A 22589-nucleotide genomic window follows, 5' to 3' on the forward strand; every position below is an offset into this window, starting at 1 on the left:
ATACACTCTCCCATGTTCTTTCCCAAGGCCTCAGAAAGAAACAGATCGTACTTCATTGCAAGCTGCTAGTCAGAATTTCTATGGAACAGCACATGGGGCTGTATCTGTCCTGTACTAATAATCCAAAAGAAAAACTTTCATTTAGGTCTTCCACATGTGGAAGTGAAGTTTTGCAGTGAAGTAAAGCCATGCCATGTTACTTAGATTTTGCTGAAGACAACATGCATTGAGACCTCTTTGGAGAAGTAATTGCAGTTAGGCAATATATCACTTTTTAGGGTACTGTACTTTGGTCGACTGCGATTACCCAAATTGTAGAAGGCATAAGTCTGCTCTAGTTACAATCATACACGTTAGTCAAAACAAATAAACGGAGCAGCAAAAAAGACTGCTGAGCCTATCTTTAATCTCCCAACAGCTTTTTCATATCAGTCATAAAAATGACAAATTTGAGGACAGAAGGTATTAGAATGACACCAGCACAGAAGGGAGGAGTGGTCTGCAATATCCCAGGCTGAGATTTCATACATTAAGTATTTGGAAAATAAGCTAAGGTCAAACCAGTAAGGCACTCTGTTCTTGTCCATCTCAGCTTTTACTTAGCTAGCATATAAAAAGCTTTAGTTTGGAGATGATAAAGTAGATATAATCAAAATCAGATAATGAAATACAGCTTTTTATTAGCTGTAGATTAGGTATTTTAGTTCACTCATTTCCAAAAGTTCTCAGCTGAGAAAGAGGGAGAGTGAGGGATAGCAAGGAAGGCAGAGTGAGAAAAGTGCTCCAACTGATGTGTTCCTGGCTCCACCTCAGAGAGCAAGAGAGACACAGTAAATACCACCACTATGTTTGGTGAAAAATCCACCTCACTGTTATTCCCAAGTAGAGTCATGTTAGGAAAGTTGCGTAATTTAAACCATCAGTCTGTACTTCTGAATTTCAGAGAATGTGAATGCTAATGGTGTTGAGAGCTGATTAAGTCCACTGAAGTCAGCCAGCTTTGTCACTTGAAAACGCTATACACCGTGACCTCAAACCTCATCCAAAGACAACAGCCATAACTACCTGAGAAATACCTCTAGAACCTCTGCTAAAAAGGAAGGTCAACTGCAGTTGTAAATTATTCTATCACTTTTGAATAATATGTTTAGCATTATGTCAAATCCTAATACAGCAGTTATAGCTGTTCAAGCTCCACAGTCTAACATAGATCTAAAAACGCAGAATGAGCCATTGCTAGCGCCATCCTGAATGAAGTTGTCTTACAGGGAAATACTAGGTTTCTTTTTAATTCTCTGCTTTTACACATGTTTGTGTAATGTCACCCTATTAAATAATGAGATAACATAAAATACGGCATCACATAATTGCAGCGTAGAATAAATGGATAGACTCTAATTCATAGATATGCTGAACTTCTAGTCTTTCATAGATTCTTGTAATTAATACATTTCTATCAAGTAATAGAGGAAACAATGTTTTTATACTTTTACATACTACTATTTTTTTTTTTTTAAACTCCTACTTTGACTATAGGTGATGATTTTTATTAGGTTACACAATGAACTACCCTCTTCCCCTCCCAAACAGACTGGTTAGCATCTGTTTGATTCATATGCTGTGACTTTTTCCTGCTGCTTTCTATCAACCTTAATTGTGAAAAATGGTGCCTTGTTGCCCTTTTGATATTATTTTGGAGATTGACTCAGTCTTAAAGTATCCAGATGCATACAGTTGTACAAATATCTGTGGAATTAGCTCACTGAGGTCTGGTCCGCAATATTTTTAATTGACTTACATGTTCTGTGGGAAAAGAAGAATCATAAAAAGTCTTTGCTATAGCATTCCATTCTTCACTAGGGTCTCCCTGGGGGTCTCGGTGGATACTAGAGGTATTCAAAGTGTCAGCAGCTCTGTTAAAACTGGTAGAACCTGACTGACAAAAAGGAAATGGTAACAACTGCAATTTAGTCTCTAGGCACTAACTGTAAAGTAACTAAACTTCTGGTTTACCTCTGATCTTAAAAAATCAAGTATTTTTCTTTTAAATCACTGAATCTGTGTTGTAGGCTTTTCCTGCTTCCTTTTTTTCTTTCACATACTTCTGCATCTATTTTGTCTCTAAAGATGAGGTACGTTTCTACTCTGATTAAAGATGTTTTATATAATTTTCACATATTAAGTTAATGACAAATTAAAATTGTGATGTATAGAAAATGTATGTATTCTGAATATTCTAACTGAATATACTTTTTTCCAAACGGTATTACTTTAAGACTGACCTTCTGATAATGATAATAAAATACATAATTACTGCCATCCTGAAATCATATTGCAGGGTGACTTGTAATAAGAAAGACGTTCTAAATACAAAGGTTTTTAGACAAGCAAAGAACATTTTAAATAAGGAGTCTTTTTGTAAATGGCTATACCTCATATTTCAGGAAATCAGGCTATAGCTATCTACTAAAGGTAGATTAATCATAGCAGAGTATAAGGCTCCAATCCTGCAGTGGTTTTATGCACTGCTCGTAGACTCCGTTGAAACCAATATCAAGTTCCTTGCAAGATCAAAACATAAGCATACTTTCAGAATAACTCATAATGCAAACAGTATCTGTTTTGATCAACACAGTTGCCTGTTGATCACTGCTACGATAGTAAAATCGTTACTTTGCTGTGAAAATACATGTTACCTCATGGTTATGTAACAGTTAATTAAGAATACTGTCATTCTCTCTTGCGGGGGTGGTGGGCAGGAGGGGAGGGGAGAGGAAAACAGTTATAAGTTTGTGTTTGCTTTCTTTCTTAAGAGTTCACCAGGAAGATCTTGCTCATTCCCAGTTGATTCCTCCATTTGCTGATGTGGAGTGGCTGCTCTCTGGGAGCCACAGATGTATAAATAGTAAATTGCATTGTGGTTAGGCAGTAAAAGGAATTCCCTTAGACGGGCTTACTCAACTCTTTCACCAATGCTTTTCATCTCTATGTCTCCCATATGGCTAAACTGTTTGTGCTTCAGTAAGTAAAAAAAGAAAAAAAAATAATTTAGGGACACTGTCCACATGGATTCCACTCAAGGTTTGCCATTTGCGAAGATACCTGAAAACAAAACAAAACTCAGCCACAATAAATCTTGGAAATTGCAGTGCTAAGTATCACAATGACTCTTGGGTGCCCTGACAGTAAGGTTCTCTAGTCTCCAAAAGAGGTGCAGGATTCAGAGATGTCAGCAAGCTGAAGTAGGGACCTCTCTAAATTAGGCAGTATGATGAGAGCGAGAGGCACATCTGGGACCCAGACCAAGATCCTCACTGTGAAGTTTTGCTAGAATTCAAGAGGTCTGGTGACTGTACTGGTCACTCAGCAACTCATTTGGGGAACTAGAGTTATATTAAAATCCCTACCAACTCCTTTGGATGAATCTGTCAGAGTCCCTTCTTAGAATTACAGTACTTTGCATACAGTATGGTTTCTGACGAGGAGAAGGAACACATGGAAGAACTTCAGATAGTGCTGTCTGTTCTTACAGAAAAGATACATGCAGAACATCGCATAACTATGCATTCATTTTCTTGAAACAGGTATCAAAATTCACATTATTAAAATAAGTAATGTACCATCTGAGATCAGGATTCTGCTACCTTGCTACCACCACTATAGTTTTAGGGACAAAGACTTCTGAAACTGAACTTCAAGAAATTGTGCATCTGTATACAAATACACATAGGCAAGAGACCAACTATGGAAATGAAATTACCTAGAAACCTAAATTCATAACACCAGAACAATATAAAGAAACTGGACTGCTGGTTTTCTGTCTCACTGCCACTGGCCACAGAACTAAGGGACAAGGGTCCGTTCTGCTCTCTGTACGTTCAAGGGGGAAAGCTCAAAACACTACAGCAACAAAACCTCAAATAGACACAAACACCCTAAATTGTGGATCTAGCTCTTATGCAAAACATCTAAGCACTCAAAGCTCCATTTTTCTACAAAAGCAGGGGCCTTCATTTCTTCCAGAGACTAAGAGATCATCTGCTTTTAAGCTTACAGCATGCATGAAGAATAGAATCTGCATGCAAGCTTTATTTTGAGAAAGGAAGGCACCACTTACATTATCTTTTACTATGTCCAGTGACTGAAGTAGAGAGTATCTGTAAATGAACTGAAGTAAATTTACTGTGGAAATATAGATGATGCTTTTATTACTTTGGTAAAAGACTGAGTTAAAAAATGGCACTTTTAGTAAGTAAATATAGGGGCAATCTAGCAGCTAATTTTATTGCAAAACAAATCTAAAATACATTTTTCCACATTTCAGTAATGATTTAGAAACACATGGAATAAAGTTCATATTTACTGTTTTGCATATGCAAAATATTGCTCAGCAAATAATCAGCAAGTGCCAACAGTAGGAGATGAAAAAGCTCCCTGAGCACTCTTAACAGCTAGGTGTGTTTTCCAAAGCTTCAGAGAACATAAACTTCTCCTTTCACACATTCAACACATTCAGATGGTTTTAAGTGTCCATCTGAATTAAAGATGTACAATAAAATAAATACGTAAACTTTCTCTAAGTCCCACTCAAAGAAGCATCTACTGGTTCAAAAACTACCCTAATTTTGATGCAAAATGAGGGTGCTGAATAATTTCCAAAAGCCGTTATGTGCTTTTCAGATATATGCAGAGCCCTGATAGAGTATGCTTTACATGAGGGTTAGAAATGCCTATAAAATTCAGTTTGTCATTGCACTGCTTTTCTTTCACAAAGGGAAATATGAGAAACAGTTTATTTAGTGAGATAATTGAGCAAGCAAAAGCTGTTTCTTTCATTTATACTATAAATTAATGGAGAAATCTCATCTTTCAATTTTTTTTGGCCATATAACTACAATGTCAGAAGGTTTACATTTTTCTAATGCTACACTAAACTTAGATGCAGAAATTCCCCATTTTGATAATTTTTCTAAGTATATTAAGTACATGCTTCAAAACATAAATGCGTATTTTTCTTACCTAGTCCTGTTTCTCTTCTGTCAACATTTTCACTGAGATTTTGACACTGTGTTTTTGAAATAACCTTTGTATTTTCTACTAAGCATGATAGTTTCTCTTTCAAAAGGGAAGGTTCCTTGGAAGCTGAAGTCCATGTAGCTTGACCTCTCATTTGATTTACTCTTGAACAAGAACTGAGGTCTAAAAAATTTAAGTGTACTAGAGTTTTCTCAGCTTCTTTATCTGAGGTTGAAGGATCAAAGGATGACCTTCCATTTATGTTTACTAAATTTCCAGATGTTCTCATGGGTAAAGAGCATGATTCTTTCAGGTGACCCTCAGCAAACTTCCTTCCTGGAACTGTACTATTCAGTGAGTCTTTTTTCTTTTGTAACAATGTGTTATTTGTTGAATTATTAATCTCCAGGGAATGTCCATTTTTGATGGAGTGTATCTGAATATCATCGTTAACTTTTTTACATGGAATTAGTTTATCTGTACCAATTCTATCTGTTGAGGGTATTTTATGAACAATTATTTCAAGACCATCAGCTTTTACTGGAGATATGGCTTCAGCATTCAAAGTACATGTATTTGTATCATTCCCTGTTTGTTCAGTATGGTCTCGTTCAGGTTGCTTACTGTGCACGTCATCCACATTTATTCTTCTTTCTATTTTTGGGGGGCATAAATTGAAAATACCTAAGAGAGACATATTATCACTGTGTTCTTTTGTGGCATCATCACTGGTTGCATTATCACAATGAATAGTTGGTAGATTTTGAGCATCGGTTGCTGGAACACCAGTACTCCTTAGTGCGTCGTTTATGTTTCCGGCATTGTCATCGTAATTTCTGTCTTCAGCATCTGCTTGTGTCTGTTTAAAAGGAAGTTTATCTCTATGTAAACCACTCAGGTTTAACAGGTTTTCTTCTGTTTTATGTAATCCATTACCTACATACTTGTCACTGTCTAGCAGGCTACATTTTTGGTATTCTGTTTGAGAATTTTCTTTAGTATAAGATAGGATGCCAAAACTTAATTCCTTAGCTTGATGATTTTCTATACTTCTCTCACACACAGCATTCTTCTCAGTGCAAAGAACCGCTTCAGACTCAGTTTTGAGTGCTTCAGATGTAGGGACGCTTTTGTTGTGTTGTACGGTATTTGATTTTTTATCTGCCTTAGTACAAATTGATTCATCTGTAGTATTGCACAAATCTTGCTTGCTAGAGTCAGTCTCCTGACTTGCATTTTTCTTGTAGACACCTACAGTGTCAGTACTGTCTAAAAAGACTTTTCTTGTTTGTGTGTGGCATGCTGCCAATGGCTCAGTGCTGTCCTGTAGCTTTTGTTCTAAATTTGCATTGTTTTCCTCCAGTAACATTCTACGTGTTGCTCCTAGATTTTCTGCTTCTTTGCACTCAGTGACATGTATTTCCGAGGTCTGTCCTTGGGTAATTAAATGAGTATCTGTGCAGAAGGTATTCCTGGGAGAAGCCTCCCTTTGATTTTCTTCATAAGGGCTAGCAACATTACTTTCATCCTTAAAAACGTTTTCAAGAACTTGTAAATCTGTTAGAGTAAGTGTATTCTCTAGTTAGTGATAGATAACCCAAAGGTTAAGTACTGCTTTATTTTTACAGTTTAAAATTTCCAAAGATATAGACTCAAAATTAGTATCAATACTGATTTTTCTTATCTTACATTACACACGCAAGTCTATCAAAAAGTTACTGAAGTATTGTATTATGGTAAATTACAAAACATTTATAAGCTGTTCAAACAAAACGTATTAACATTCTGTAGATTTTAGATATGGCTTATAGTTGAAATATTTCCCAACTGATATCTGTCAGCCTTATTATTGAAAGGGGTCTTCATTATGAAATTATAACACATACTTAAACTTTATATAGACACACAATGGTTGATTAAGCCACTGGTTACTACTGCAACTGTGTTTGTCTTTAGTTTTGAAAGTGGCATTTTTAGCTAAGTGGAAAACAAAAGCAAACCAAACTGTTTAAGGAACTACGTTCATACCAAAAGGAATATGCTATGACTTGATGGTAGTGGGCCAGTGAGGAGTAACAAACATTTCAATATCAGAAAGCTGTTCTCCGAAAGATACACTCGAAGGCTGTGAGCACTGATCTTTTAAAGCAGTCACTTTGCCCTTAATAAGCTTTTAAACTTCCACTTATCTTTGCTACATTTTAGAGACCAAGCATTAGAGACTAAGTACATTTCCTTTAAGTGGCTTCAAAAGTTTACTTACTGGAGTTACAAAGTGCTTTGTATAGAAAAGCAATACGATTATCCACATGAACACACCTTCATTGTCCTGTGCAGCACAGTAACTCTCTTTCTGCCTTTTTTCATTGTTTTATGGGAAAAGGAAAGTCCTTGGTTTTGCTTCCAAACACTTCTATACAGATTATGGTTCTTCCTAACCCCTATTCACATCTTGAATGTGAAAAATGAAATACCTCTGCAATGCAGAAAGAGCATTGCAACAGCTTGAGGCATTACAGCACATGGATCTAGTGGCTGCCCCTGGGACGTCAAGTAAGAAGTACTGTGCTGTCATTCAGAGCTTTGTGAATTTATCATAGATTAGCACTACTGACACCAAGATTTTTACTGTTGTTAGGAGACAAAACATTTCATTCAGGATTCAAGCATTCTCTTGTCATATCCTGTATCTGTAAACATTTATCCTTTCTTCAACAATACTACTTATTTCTATTATCCATGTAATGTTATTACTTTGTTCTGTCTGTAATTCCTCAATGCTTAAAGAGTAGTCCGTTGTGGCTTTTACTGCAGTTTCTTCATCATGTCCAGAATTACAGTCTTTTCTTATTATAGATTGCATACATTCATTTCCTTTCTGATTAGCCTGTACTTCACTGTCTTTTGAGTGTTCTTGACCACTCTAGCATAAGAAGGGACAAAAGATTATACATATTTTAATAATTTACTACAGTCACTGATTAGATTTAAAGTTCAGGACTTAGATTTTAAATTATTTTTACAATTCTGATGGAAACCAAAGTCCATTCACCTGAAGTATACAAAGTTAAAGTAAATGGAGAAAAAAAGCAGACTAGTACCCTAGAAGAGTAGGAAAGAAATTAGGTCCTGCTATATTACAGTCTACAGAGAAAAGTTATACAGATTGACAGAATTTCTCAGAGGAAGGAATATAAGTTGTACATGTGCTGACTGGATCACTCCCTCTGTCTGGCTGGCTAAATCAGTGACCTGCTCAGTAATTACATGCAGAAAAAACCTGCATGGTTTCTAATTAACTCAAACACATGTGCATATACACACATATTAACACTATTTTTTTCTAACAAAACACCTGGGATTTTTAACTTAATTTCATAGGCAAATAAGGCTTATGAATTTGCAATTGCTGTCAGTCAGTTCCTCATTCCCTCCCAGATGGCTTTTTAACCTGAATTTGAGTTAAATTCAACAGGAGGAGATGTCTGAAAGATACGTCTACCTAAAGTTTAAGTCACTGGTCTACTACTGCAGCTGTATTTGTCTTTATTTTTGAAAGTTGCATTTGATAAAGTTCTGTGAAAACTGGGAGCTGAATAGTGAAGAAACACCCTAATAAAACCCCAACAACAAAAAAAAAAGGAAAAGGAGATGCATTCTTTATCATCATCAGCTCTTTGGCAGCTGAAGGCTGGCTCTTGCCCTAAAGATAGGATATAAATGTAGGTAGATGTGGGAGGGAGCAGGGGTATTGCTCAGTCCATAAAAGATGTGAGAACAAGCTGAAGATACTTGGGTGATTGTGTGTTGCAAAAGGAAGGCTGGGATGTGGGAGGGAGTTAGAAGCGCTGTGCTTGGGCATCAGATGTGTGGGGAGCAGAGTATATTGCAAAATGGAGGGAGGCGCGTAGACAACATTGGTAAAAAATGGGATTATTGCCATGGTGCTATAGTAGATGATATAGAACGCAAATCTGCAGGAAACACTTTTCTATAGCTCACAGAAACATCCTGATGCTCCCAGCTTTGCTGATTTGGGGGAGGGAGGAATTATGGTGAATGGAGGAGGGTCCTAAAAAGTTTTCCTCTACCAGATACTCCACCGTCAGTTCGAAGTTTCAATTGAAATGTCTTTCTCTTTTCCTCATGTTTTATTATAATCTTCCCTGTCATTCTGATTTGGAAATTGTAAATATTACATTTTTTTGTCTTCTAAGTTTTTAATTACTTAATTTTGCTTCTTGGCTATATACAGCCTTGGCATCACATTTTCAAGCTTTTCTTTTTAAATAGGAAAAATTTCCTTTTTCTTTAATGAAAACTGTAATTGTTTTATAAACTCTTGCTTCTAGGAGCTGTTGCTTTAGACAGAAACACCAAACAACACAATACAACCATGCATGTTACTCTTTTGTACAGGTATAAACCAGCTACTACAGTGGAACGTACCACATTTGTTGGTATGGGCTGAACTGCTGAATGCATCTGAAAACAGGCATCACAAAGTGTTCTTAGAAAGGGAGAAAGGTTGCATGATTTCTTTCCAGATTTTCAGATGGGTTGAATAGACCTAGTTTCCATTAACTTCAAATGGCTGTTCAGCCCTTCAAAAATAGGTCCAAGATGCATAAACTAAAGTGCCTACATATCAAAACTGTCAAACGTGGATTTTAATTTTTTCCCTAAGATTTAGTAAAATCTAACTAAGCAACATACATATACCCAAGAACATCTTACCCTCAACAGAATATTTCATACTATGACATTCAAAACCTTCTCAAAACCAGATCTCCCTGTACATATATACACAAAAGAATCACAGCAACCCATTGCTAGGTGTAGCCCTATTCTCTAATGGTACACAGCTGTATTACAAATTATATTAAACTAAATGTGAAGCATAGTAAAGTTAAAATAAATTGCAATATGAGTCTGTAATGAGGTCTGACATTGTATCTTTCTTTTAAAAAAGGCCTTTGTTTAATTACTATTCCACAGGTGATCAGTATGAAGAAGTTTACATACATGCTAAATTTCATGCCCCACAAATAATTGCAGGGATTTCAGGTTGCACTAGGTGTAAAAATAAATATATGCATATTTTCTTGCAAAACTTGGAGCCACAGTCAAGATCTAAATCATAGCCAACACCTTGCCCCTTTTATGTTTTACTAGACACCAACTCATTACTGATACAAGGTGAAATTCCACAAATTAGAATAATCAATATGATCTGCTGCAGCTCCTGTAATTTCCTGGCAGTGTTCCACTGGAGATTTGACTCAGCCTACCCTGCCTAGCTTTTGAAATCTTATGATTGTACACCAAAAAGTGGTACAATTTGCCAATTGTAAGATAAATACTTAGAAGACAACTCAGACTTTTTTTTGCATTTATGAGCATATGCTTTATCTACTTTCAAACACATAGGGTTATCTTAGTAAGCACAAGTACTGTTTATCATGAATGACTGATTGTGTGCATTGATACTGAATCCTAAACATAATTCATATTTAATTTTCATTCAAAGAAGCAATGATTTTTAAAAGTTACACAACTTGCATTATATCTTGTAGAATTCATACAGCTTTGGCATTATGAGTACTTATTTCAAGTCTAACTTCCATTGCATTATTAAGCACACACCAGCAGATGTGTATGTGTATATATTCATATATGTGTGCATATGTATGTTTGTGAGCTATAAACATACATACATGTATTGTGAAGAAATTAAGTTCTTCCAAAGTCTAAAATATTATTACAGTTTGTCATTTTACTGACTATTCATAGACTAGTTAAAAAAAATAAAATCTGTCTTTACAGAGTCTTTAGTGTCTTCCTATTTTCCTAACACTGAAATAATATAAATGCAAAATGAATTTTCCCTTTCCTAATAAATCATTATTTGGATGTAAAAACTAATGGAAAAAATGATATAACCAATACTCAGCTGAACAACAGAATACACTCAGTGTGCAGGGAAAGTTTTTCTTATGGCTTATGACTCCTTCCCTTTTTTCAATCTTATAAAAGACTGGAATATAAATGTGCAATTCAGTTTAAGTAAGGGATAACACATAGCTGTAGGGCTACATGCTCTTCTTTTTGCTCCAAAAGACCATCTTCATGTGCTTAACCACTTGTTGACTTCTCATATGTGCTCTGAATATAGAACTGAATGTGGATTTGGTTCACCCAGCAATGCAAGCTCAATTCTAGTTCAACATGCACTGCATAAAAGTGTCTTTTACCTCCTGCATTCATTACTTGTTCAGCTTGCTATGCCTTTGATGATTATTAAAGACACTAAGTGAAATAAAGGTTGGGGTTTTTCTAAACTAAAACTGAAGACCCTAGATAATCTGTATGTTGCTAAAATGAATATTCTGATCTGTCCCATGTTACAGAGGTTGAAATTAATTCCTCTGAGTAAAGTGGAGTTACTTCCACACTTCCAGGGAACTTATATACATATGAAGTCAATGAGTCTGCCACAGTATTTGAGAAACACCCATGCAAAATATGTTTGTGAAATAGGATTTAGTAAAGATAGATTATTTAAAAGAATTGCTATCTATTATATACAAATGTATTAATGAGGTAATGAACATCTTGAGTTTCTGTGATATAAGTGCCCCTGTGGACGAAAGATGAACATTCTCTGGGTACAGTAAGTTTTACTGAGATCTTGGATCATTGATTACATCAGATAAATTTTTAGGTTTAGCAATGTCAAAGGATGATCAGTGGACATGACAGACAGATTAGAAAAAGTGTCATGTCTCTCATTCTCTTAATATTTTTACAGGAAATGGAATGTACTGCAGCTATTAGAGACACTTACCTGCAGATTTTCCACTTGCTCAGAATGCTGATTTCCCTGAGGTGGATGATAATCTTCAAGATGTCTATGAACTCCTTTAAGGGAATTCAACTCATTTTTAATAGTGTCTATCTCTTTTCTCATATTTTCTTCCTGTAATAAATGAGGGTATGCAGAGAACACAAACACAGATCTTTACTGCAAGTTCAAATATGTAAACCAGTATTTTACAGAGGTATCAACAGCTTAGCAAATTAAAGTAAACCCTTAAAAGAACGTATAGATGCTAAGGAATTTCTTTGTACATTGTAAGATAATTTTGAGTCCTGTCATTTAAAGCAAAATTTTAACCACATTTCCATTACAGATTATACTTTTTATTAATTTTTTTTTCACTATTTACTTCACGTAGCAATGCACAAAAGAGTCAGATTTATATTTGTAGCTTTCTGGCTTTTCTGGCTCAAAGATAAACATGCTATTCAACATTCATTCTCTACCTACATTATCAAGAAACTACAACAGAAAATAATTTGCTTGGCACTTTATTTCTGTAAATAGCCTCAAGTATCCAATGCTTCTTCAGTGAGTATGTAACAACTAAATGTTTGTATTTAGTACAAAAAGGATGGTCAAAAATACAAGTTATAAAACGAACAGAAGGACAATTTTACAGAAATGCATTAATTTAATTTACAAATATTTCTAGAGCAGCATATAATGGCAACATTATCCATGATGATGCTACACTTTAAGATATTAAGAGACCAAATTTGTAGTTAGCCATAGCAGAAATATGGAGAGAAAAAAAGTCTTCTAAAGAATAGTTGCAAACATTCCTGAGAAATAAGCAGGGCCAGTTCCCATGTCTATATAGGAAACTATGGTATAAGACTCTCCTAGGAATCAGGGAGATCAAATCTTCTCAGGGCAGCAAGCATCAGAACAGTTCAGCTATTTTGTAGTCTCATGGTTGCAGTCCTCTCCATAGTGACCGCACTCAAAAGAATTAGCCTTAGACAACAGGATTAGAAGGATAACTTTGCATTATTTCTCCACAGCCTGCCTGAGAATCTATCTACCAAATTCAAAATCTTTCTCACAGTAGGTGCCAATTACAGAGACATAAAAAAGACAGACTTAAACAAATGCTGCTTAGAGTCTAGTTTCCACACACTAAACAGATCTTTTCTTATTGAAGAAATACTAATCTTTCTTACTTGTAAACGTGCATTTATTATTACAGATAATTTTCACAGCTACAATATTTTGCTAATTCTTTTGGATTGAATAATTATTGAAGTATTCTTTAAATATAATGAAGTAGTAGAAAGAATGGCAAATACTGAAGAAAAATTATTGTTTAAGTGTGCACACACAGAGGTGAGGTCACTGAGGACATACAGGTTTATACCTTATTTATCCCCTTACACCCCACAGTCCATGTTGAATAATTCCTCTCAAATAAGGACCTCTACTTTAATGCAAGCCTTCAGTATCTGTACGCAATTTAGTTTGAGGTTGCCTTTTCTTTTTTCCTGGGCATATGGCCCTTCAAAAATACCTTTAGTTTGTGTCACTTCAGTCTATGTGGGTTTACATTAATTTTTTACTATATGACAGTTTACTGATTTTTTTTTCAGGGTACGGGAATGCAGCCTAGAAACGCTGGTATTCTCTGAATAAGTTGTGTAAAAAAATTGCAAGTTTTCTGAAAAATACATAAAATTCAATGTAAATGAAAAACTATATCAGCTTCCATGTCTGGGTAATGGCAAGTGTGTAATTCTGGAATATTTTTAAGTGCCAAATTCATGGTAACACCTAATACCCTGGCTCTTGCTTTATAGAGCTGCAGGAAGTGCACTGACCTTTTAGAGCGTAGGAATCAACATTTGTTCTAAACCTACCTTTTAAAAATATTAATTTCTAGAAGAGTCTGCATTACTGGAAAAGAAATTTGTTGGTTTTATTTTATTATTTCTGCAATATTTTCTTGGCTTTTAGGAATTACCTGAAATGCTTGATGACTATTTCAAAAACCTTTTAATACTCTAACATTTAATTTAATAAACCTACATCTTTTTTCCAAGTTCTTAGTGCTTTCTCATGCTCATTCTGAAGATTAAGGAACTTTTCTTCATTTTCCTTTGCCTTCTCCCTTTGCAGCTCATTATCTCTTTCAAGGGTCTGCAATAAAATTAATTATCCAAAAAATAATCAATACTGCATTAATGAATTTTGATGTGGTTTATGTTGCTTGGACCTTTGCTTCTAACATGCTGGAAGTGCCATACAGATCAGTGATAATGTGCTATCTCAACAATAATTTTCATAAATTAACAGAAAGGTGCTTATAGTTTAGCTAACAGGAAACAGGGGGAGGTTATGAAAAAAGAAATGGCTATAAAAGGGTATAAAAACACTTGCCATTATTCAGTTTCACTGCATAAGTTTTAATGTGCTGAAAAAGTAATATAAAGTCCAGAGATGAGAAATATGAAATGTAGCACAATCTAGACCCATTGTACTTAACGAAAAAACTACTGTATACTCAAAGAAAATAGTTCTATTTTTTGATCAGTTTTCCTGTCCTAAATTGTTTATTAACCTATCTTACAAACTGTGTAAACTTTAAATTCTAAAACATGTCTACTGGAACATGAAGTATATGTCTGATTATCCTTTAATTTATTTTTATTAGGTCACTGAAATAGGAGTGCATTAAAATAACAGTAATATTAAGTTTTATACTATCATAATTGTACTTGCAACATTTTGGGGTTAACTCTTTCAGCTTTACTATGCTAAATTAAAGCGGTCTTGTGTAAATCAACAGTAGCTTCATGCACATCTCGGGTACTGTTGGAATTTTTATGCTATCACATTTTTATAGCAAACAATATGGAAGATAAAGGACTTACTGCATCCATTATCTACTATATAGGTGACACAAATATATTTTATGATATAAACAGAACTTTAATGCATGTAGCTATATGACTAGCTACATATTTATGACTCTGCTGAGCTTCTTTGAAAGTCCACTTGAAAAATGTTAAGATATGAAGGCAATACTCCAAAGCAATTCCTTTTTACTTAATCTTTTAACTAAAAAAGAGTCGACTTCTTGATTCATTTAGCATCAATTTTAAAATGCCTATGTTAATTTAGCTACACTATTAATACAAATGTATTTTACAGGTATTAACACTAGGAAACTTCAGACTACCTTGCATTTTGGGCCCCTCACTACAAGAAGGACATTGAGGTGCTGGAGCGTGTTCAGAGAAGGGCGACGAAGCTGGTGAGGGGTCTGGAGCACAAGTCTGATGAGGAGCGGCTGAGGGAGCTGGGGTTGTTCAGCCTGGAGAAGAGGAGGCTGAGAGGAGACCTCATTGCTCTCTACAACTACCTGAAAGGGGGTTGTGGGGAGGTGGGTGTTGGTCTCTTCTCCCAAGTGACTAGGGACAGGACTAGAGGAAATGGCCTCAAGTTGCGCCAGGGGAGCTTCAGGCTGGATATTAGGAAAAATTTCTTTACTGAGAGGGTGGTGAAATACTGGACCAGGCTGCCCAGGGAGGTGGTGGAGTCACCATCACTGGAGGCGTTCAAGGAACATGTGGATGTGGCATTGTGGGACATGGTTTAATGGGCATGGTGGTGTTGGTTGATGGTTGGACTTGATGATCTTACAGGTCTTTTTCAACCATAGTGATTCTGTGATTTTTATACACATGGAAAAAGTTGTGCATAAGAATATAATGCATCTTCTCTGACAGATTATATAATTAAAAGGATGAGACAATTCAACAATACATTGTCTGAATAATCACACTCTGATGTAGCACCTTTCATCCAGTTCTATAAACTAGGAGTCCAAGACCTCCTTTCTTCGATAAACCTGCTCTAACTCCAAGGATTCTTTTTACTTGTGTCTCAAATGCAACCTCCCCTGAGATGGAATATAATAGTTATTCACAGCATAGCTCTTAGGTCAAAATACCAGGAATAGCAGATTCATAGAACTGATCATTGTAAAAGCAGATTGTACAGAGAGGGGAATACCTGAATTCCTTGCATTCTCAAGTATTCTGTCATCCATTAAAGAATTATAACTTGTTTTTCTGAACTCTTAAGGACATTGGTATTCTAGCACTAAGTATGTATATATAGAATGAGAAAGGACAGTATGATCCTTCTTGAATGTTACCTTCTGAGTTTAAGTATTCTGTCATCTCAAGCCCAAAAATAAGCAGTAATTTTTTTTGAGTATAATAAAAATATTTCCATGGGACTGTACAATCACTCCTTCCATTTTTCTATTATTCTAAAGAAACTCTCTTTCTTCATGAGTGAGGTCTACAAATTTGACAGGGATGTAGGATAAAGCATAGGAATAATACATGACCTTCAGGCCCCATTCATCATATTGCGGTTCTAGAATCAATAAAGATGAAAGCAATAGCTCTCAAATTGGCAGGAAAGTGGGTAGACCCTTCGAGTTTTGCATTCAGCTCCCTATTGTATAAGTTCCTTTTGTTGCTTTAAAACAATGACACTGCAAAATAAACAGTTAATGTTGTCTCATTCCCTGGAATATCCTGGGCCAAATGAGTAGCTATAAAAAGCAACAATATTTTATGACTACCGTTTAAACAGAGAGAAAGAACATGTGACATTCCCTTTTAATATAGCATTGTATTTACATCATGCTGTTTAAGGGTATCACTGCATTTTATGAATGTATTTACAGGGTTTACAAAAAAATACAATAAAATATCTAGCCACTTTATGTTTCCAGATGCAATCTCTTGAAAGCTTATCACTCACATATGCTCATATAAATGTTATTAATCCTTTAATTCCTGTTCTCAAGTGAGAACGTCTTGGTTTTGAGAATGCACAGAATGCTCTCACAAAACTCAACTGAGATCAAATCTCAGCTTATCTTAAGTGCCACAGTGAAGACTAAGAAGGAATATTTACATCAAACTAAGTATTGAGGAGTCCTTGTACAGGCAACAGCCCTTTCGAGGTTGAATCAAAAGCCTGTTATTAGTTATCGATGCCTTGTAACACCAATTTAATCTAAAGTACTTGTGCCTGCAAGAAATTACCTTTGAAGACTACACTGAAGCTTTGATGACTAGAAATAGTTTGTCCTGTAGTTAGAAAAAAACCAAACACATTAATACCTTCCCAATGTCTAATATAAACAGGACCCAAATCAAAGCAGGCTCTCTAATCAGAATTACTATAATTGCAATCAGAAATCAATTTTTGGCCTGTACAGGCTGCAAAACAGAGACTTGTACTCAATTCATACCTTAACAACAAGAAAACAAGCTATACTTTCTTACACTGGTAGGTATTTATGTGGAGTCTTCCAAGATAAGTTTCACAGATACCATTCACAGTTTTAGCTGGAGTTATAAGGCATACTATAAACTTTATCTGAGATGGTAAACAATAGCTCAGAAATACTACCAGAAAAAGCACTTTTAGAACACACCTGCTATTCAATAATCTAGACACAAAGATCCAAAAGGGCTGCCTGCATTATGAAAGTCATCATCAGTAAAGTTATATAACAATTAAATTATCTCAAGCTTCTGGTTTAATTTACAAAGTAATTTCAATCAGCTTAAAAAATAAAATTTATGTTACCTCCTTACTTTAACAAAAACAGTATTGTATGAATAGCAAGTAATCCAGCTGTTTCACTGGACCCAACATATAAATAACTGAGGTTACAGAAAATCATGCTACTTTAACAGTCCTTTGGCTGTAGAATTGCCTAAGTTAATCTTGGTCAAAAGTTTCAAACTTGCTAAGAAAAACACAAACCTTTTCCCATTAAACTGTGTTTCGTCGTTTACTTTTTTTTTTTTTTAAAGAGCCAATACACGAAAAAGGAACTGGAGAACTCTGAAGATTCATAGTGAACTGGTGGGACTGTTCTGCAGGTTGAGAAGCATCTCTTATTGGTTCTAGAGCACTCTGAGATCAAAGAATTTTAAGTCATGAAAATCCAACACTCTAGACTAATGTAAACACAGGAACCTAAACATCTTAAATCAGTGACTTCTCTTTCTCTTCCAGTCACTACAGCTTTATCCAGTACTACAAAGCAGATACTTTAATCCCTAGTGAAATTTTAGCTAGTTTCTGATGGAGAACACAACTCATCTTTAACCTTCCTTGTTTCATCAAAATGCAAAATTCATGTATTTATACTGTGGCAGAAGGCAAACTGCTTACATCTATTAAAAGTCAAAGTAAAGTGTTATGTGAAGTGAGCCTAATTTCAATTCAGCATAGAAGCATTTACTTAGAAACAAAAGTATACATGCACACAGGAAGTTTAACTTGAAATTAACTGAGATCCTAGTTCAAAAACTTGGCCTCACAGGCCAAGCAAAGAATGGAATAGTTGTGGTTATGTATGGACAAATAGTAGATAATAATTATTAATAGTCCAATTAATGGTTGTACCTGAAATCTGCATGGTATGTCTGACCAGAACAGGCAGGACCTTAATCTTTAATGCACTGTGGGCGAATTTGACTGCTAGTGTAATTTAGAATCTAAACTGTTCTGAGACACTTTTACGCTCTCAAAGAGGAACTGAGGAATGCTGCAACTCCACACTCTCCAGCATGACTGCTTACCACCTCTAGCATAAATACGACACCAGACAACACAGCAAGAAATGGCTAAGGATATGCTCTTTTTTAGGCCTTCTGCTCTAATAAAACTGGGGACGAGCTCTAGCTATGAAGATGTGAAATTGGAAGTATTTTCCAGAAAGCAAATTTATGCCTACATGAAAATTAGAAGAAGCGAAAGTCATAAAATCATTTGACTTCAAAATACTTGAAAGCAACCCCCAATATGTTCTGGTTTTACCCTCCAGAAATGGCTGATAAGAATGGCAGCCATGATTTACTTTAGGGGGAGAACTAAAAGAGGGAAACCATAGACTGCGTTTCAAGGTTCATGCTGACAGTTAAGGAGCTGAGGGAGCAATGGAAGTGAGGTCAAAAGTTCTGAAAAGCATACAGATGTCTTTAACAGCCCTGGACTTAAAAAATACATAACAGATAGTAGCAGCTTGTCTAATCAAGAAAAATCTGACCTGATAGTCTTCTTTCAGGGCATTTAATTCACTTTCCATTCTAACATTCGTTTGGGTTATTCGCTGAAGCAGCTCCTGCACACATTGTAGAGAGCTCAGAATTTCCTTATTAATGCAAAAAAATTAGGATAAATTGAATAAGATTTTGTTTCTGAAGTTTAAACATTAGATAATTTATTTCTTTTAGATTAACATATTTATTTTTTATTATGCCAGTGTTTACAAAATCACGTATATAAAAATGTATTCCAACATCAACACTGGGGAAGGGCTTGTAGGAAGAAATCAGAACAACTCCAGGTTTTTCTGGAGTTTTTGTCTTGGAGAAGATAACATACTTATTCTTTTTCAGATAATTTTCTTATAATTAAAATGAAAAATCCATTAATACTTTAAACATACTTCAGTGCAAATCTGAAAAAAATTATCAAATCCAACCCCACTGTGAGTTCAATTAAGCTAATAGAGTAATTTTTTGGTACTGTACTACAATTCTGGAAAACATGGAAAATCCCATTGTATGGGATTGTATGACAGGCAAGTAATCACTTCCATTAATGGATCACCCTTATGTGACATTATTCTGTATCTCCTGATTTAAATCCTAATAGATGTGAACTAACACACATTAGCTTTGCATCATATGGTGCAAGTACATCAGATTTTGCTGTCACTATCTGAACTTTTGTGGTATGTTCATCAAGACTGTATTGTTACTTCAAGAAGAGTAAGTTAAAAAAAAAAAGAGCCTCCCAAAATGAGTTGATTAAGGTGGTATAGACTGACAAACCCATGGGTGCTGCCATTAAGTTTGTTGCAGTTAGCTGAAAACGTGGATGGAATGGAGACAGAGTCATTTTATATCACACAACACAAAACACATTTCCAGAGAATCAAAGAGAGAGGGAATGATCTAGCCAAGCCAATCTCTACTCTCTAAAGACCAGAACAGCAGTTACTAAAAGACCCTGCACAGGAAAAAAACCTGAGCTTCAGGTGTAAGATAGTCTTAAATGTGCTCAGTTGCTTCATAACATATTGAGAGAGGAAAGTAGTATTAAAACAATGTATTTTCATTTACTTACAAAGAGCTTTCAAATGTATCTATTTTTGGTTCTATCATATACACAGATATAGTTATCTACTAAAAATAAAATCATTATTTTGGGTGTACTCTCATTCCTTTTCATGCCTGTATACTCTTATGCAGGGAGAAATAGTATTTTTGCACTGAAGCTTAATTTATCTTTAGTTCAAGTTTACATCTAGAAAACTGAACCACAGAGATGTGGAATGGCTTGCCCAGTGTCATCTGACAGGTCGATAGCAGAGTTGGCCAGTAGTACAGTGTTCACTCAACTAGACAAGATTGCTTCTCTGCATACAGTTCTGTGTAAATCAGCTATAATTTAGATACTATATTCAGCCTCAGTCCAAGAACCACTGAAGCCAACATCTTCAGTTAAGCCAGATAGTGTATTTGTAGCGCTCTATAATACAGAGATCCAGGTCTTCTAACCCAAGAGAAAACATGAAGTTAATCTCTATATTAGAGGCCTCCCAAGTTTTATACCAAACCCCTGCATATGTTAAAACCAACCAACCAAACCCTAGCAATTCACACAGAACAAAAAAGAGAAACAAAATAGAGTCCTTCTCTTAGATAATACATATCAAATATGCATATGAATTATGCTACAAGCATCTCCACATAAATGCTTTTAGTTCACGCAGGGCTATGGGAGAATGAGGTCTGAGTATGTGTCTCATTTTTTTCCCTGTGTTTACTGGCAAGTATTTTTAAAAAGCAAACTCAAAATGCAAACAGGCTTTTACAGATTGGAAGAGTACTACTGGGTTAGCCTTCAGCGAGTGCTCATTGGGTATACGAGCAAGCAACTGCTTTTGTCCCTCCCTGAGAACAGGAATTACACACTTCTCTGACATGTTTGTTTTAATGAACTGCAGAATGAAAATTCTGCAACTGTTTAAGGGAAAAAAAAAAAAAGAAAGTCCTTTTTACACCTAATAGTCTGCAAAGCAGTGTATTATGCTGTAATTGCATGGAACATAATTTTCTTGCTGTGTTTGATACTTGACTCCATGTACTTTAGTTTGAATATCAGGATTTGCTCTGGAACATACCTGAGTTTGCAATAGAAGACAGTCTTAACCCTGTTCAGCTATGTATAAGTATAGCTTAATATTCTATATGTATATGTTCTGTATGAATGGAACACCATTTCCTTTGTATATGATTGACACATGATTCCATTGTTACCTGGTTTCAATACCAGCAGTATTATAGTAAGCTTTTGGTAACCAGAAAGCAGAACAGCAAGCATATTATGCAAACCTTATTGCTTATTTGTACTGAACTAATACATAAACAACTATTTCACGGGTATACCAAATTTGTCCCATCTGAATTCAAAAGTTTAGACTTGGAATAATGTACTTTGTTCTGGTAATACACTTTCTAAAAACTGAGGAGTAAGATCCTATTTATGTTAGAATTAAAATATTTCTGAAAAGTAAACAAGTGAATTTAATTAGTTTTAATAGCTTAGTATAATCATTTAAGAAACTTAAATATAAAATATAGTGCATATATTCTTAAGTGATTTTAAATAGCAAAGTTATATTAACAACTCACCAGTTTTTCTTCTTTAATGTGAGTGTTTTCTTCTTGAACTTTTTTACTAACTGCTGTCTCCTTAGAAAAAGGGCATGGAGAACAGTAAAAGGCATTTAAAAATACTGTCTATTTTCTTTAGTAATATTGTATTAATGTGATATTGTGAATCATCATGAGGCTATTTAAAGAAACTGAATTATTTTGAAATGTCTTCTTATCCATATATTCATAGCACATTTACTTCCCTAGAACAGGTCATTCTGGAAATAATTCTGTTATATTGTATATGCAGTTAGTAGAAAGGAATCACTAATCTGTATGCATGACAGAGATCATTGCCATGATGTTTGCCAAATGAAGAACAGAAAATATTAACCAAAAATTTAATGTTTAAATTCCAAAATACCATTCTGATTTTTTGTTGCAGTTCTTGAAACTGTTTCTCCTTTGCTGCAAGATTGATGTTTTCTTCTCCCACCCTGTACTGAGATGTGACCTTGGACCTTATCAAGTCTGTAGTTACTTTCTTCAGTTCCTTAACACAGGAAACACATATAAATAGTTCATCCAGTATAGGCATTACAATTCAAAACAAAGACAAATCTTTTAAACTATCTTGAGTCATGCCCTACTTTTAAATAATGTATGGAAACAACAGAATAAATTAGAGGAACTGAAATTCATAAGACTGACTTGCTAAACTTTAAACTTGTCACACGTGGCTAAAAGTTTATTTCCAGAGGTAAAATGTTATTGTGCTAATTTTACTCTGTTTGAAGTATTTATGGTACTTAAATATTTTGTTATTTTCTCTTCCAAGAAGTATAATAGAAGTGGACATTGAGTTGGTATTGGTAAAGCCTCCTACGCTGAGATATACAATAGGAATAAGGTACCTATTATAACTACTGTGTATGTTCCTGGGAATCAGGAGGAAAAAAGGACGAACAGTGACTATCTGGTAAAAA

At 35.1% G+C, this 22589-nt stretch overlaps 1 protein-coding gene across 1 annotated transcript in view; it reads right to left on the reverse strand.

The window, feature by feature from the left end:
• Window positions 1–22589, reverse strand: part of CCDC73 (coiled-coil domain containing 73) — a 107444-nt gene that overhangs the window by 1330 nt on the left and 83525 nt on the right. The window contains 9 exon segments of the mRNA XM_059825979.1: window positions 1799–1932; window positions 5020–6573; window positions 7771–7939; window positions 9466–9501; window positions 11864–11995; window positions 13922–14032; window positions 18984–19088; window positions 21640–21699; window positions 22028–22156. Of these exon segments, the coding sequence (XP_059681962.1) occupies window positions 1799–1932; window positions 5020–6573; window positions 7771–7939; window positions 9466–9501; window positions 11864–11995; window positions 13922–14032; window positions 18984–19088; window positions 21640–21699; window positions 22028–22156 (2430 nt within the window).

The sequence above is a fragment of the Gavia stellata genome, chromosome 17 (genome assembly GCF_030936135.1).
Source record: "Gavia stellata isolate bGavSte3 chromosome 17, bGavSte3.hap2, whole genome shotgun sequence".
Classification (NCBI taxonomy): Eukaryota; Metazoa; Chordata; class Aves; order Gaviiformes; family Gaviidae; genus Gavia; species Gavia stellata.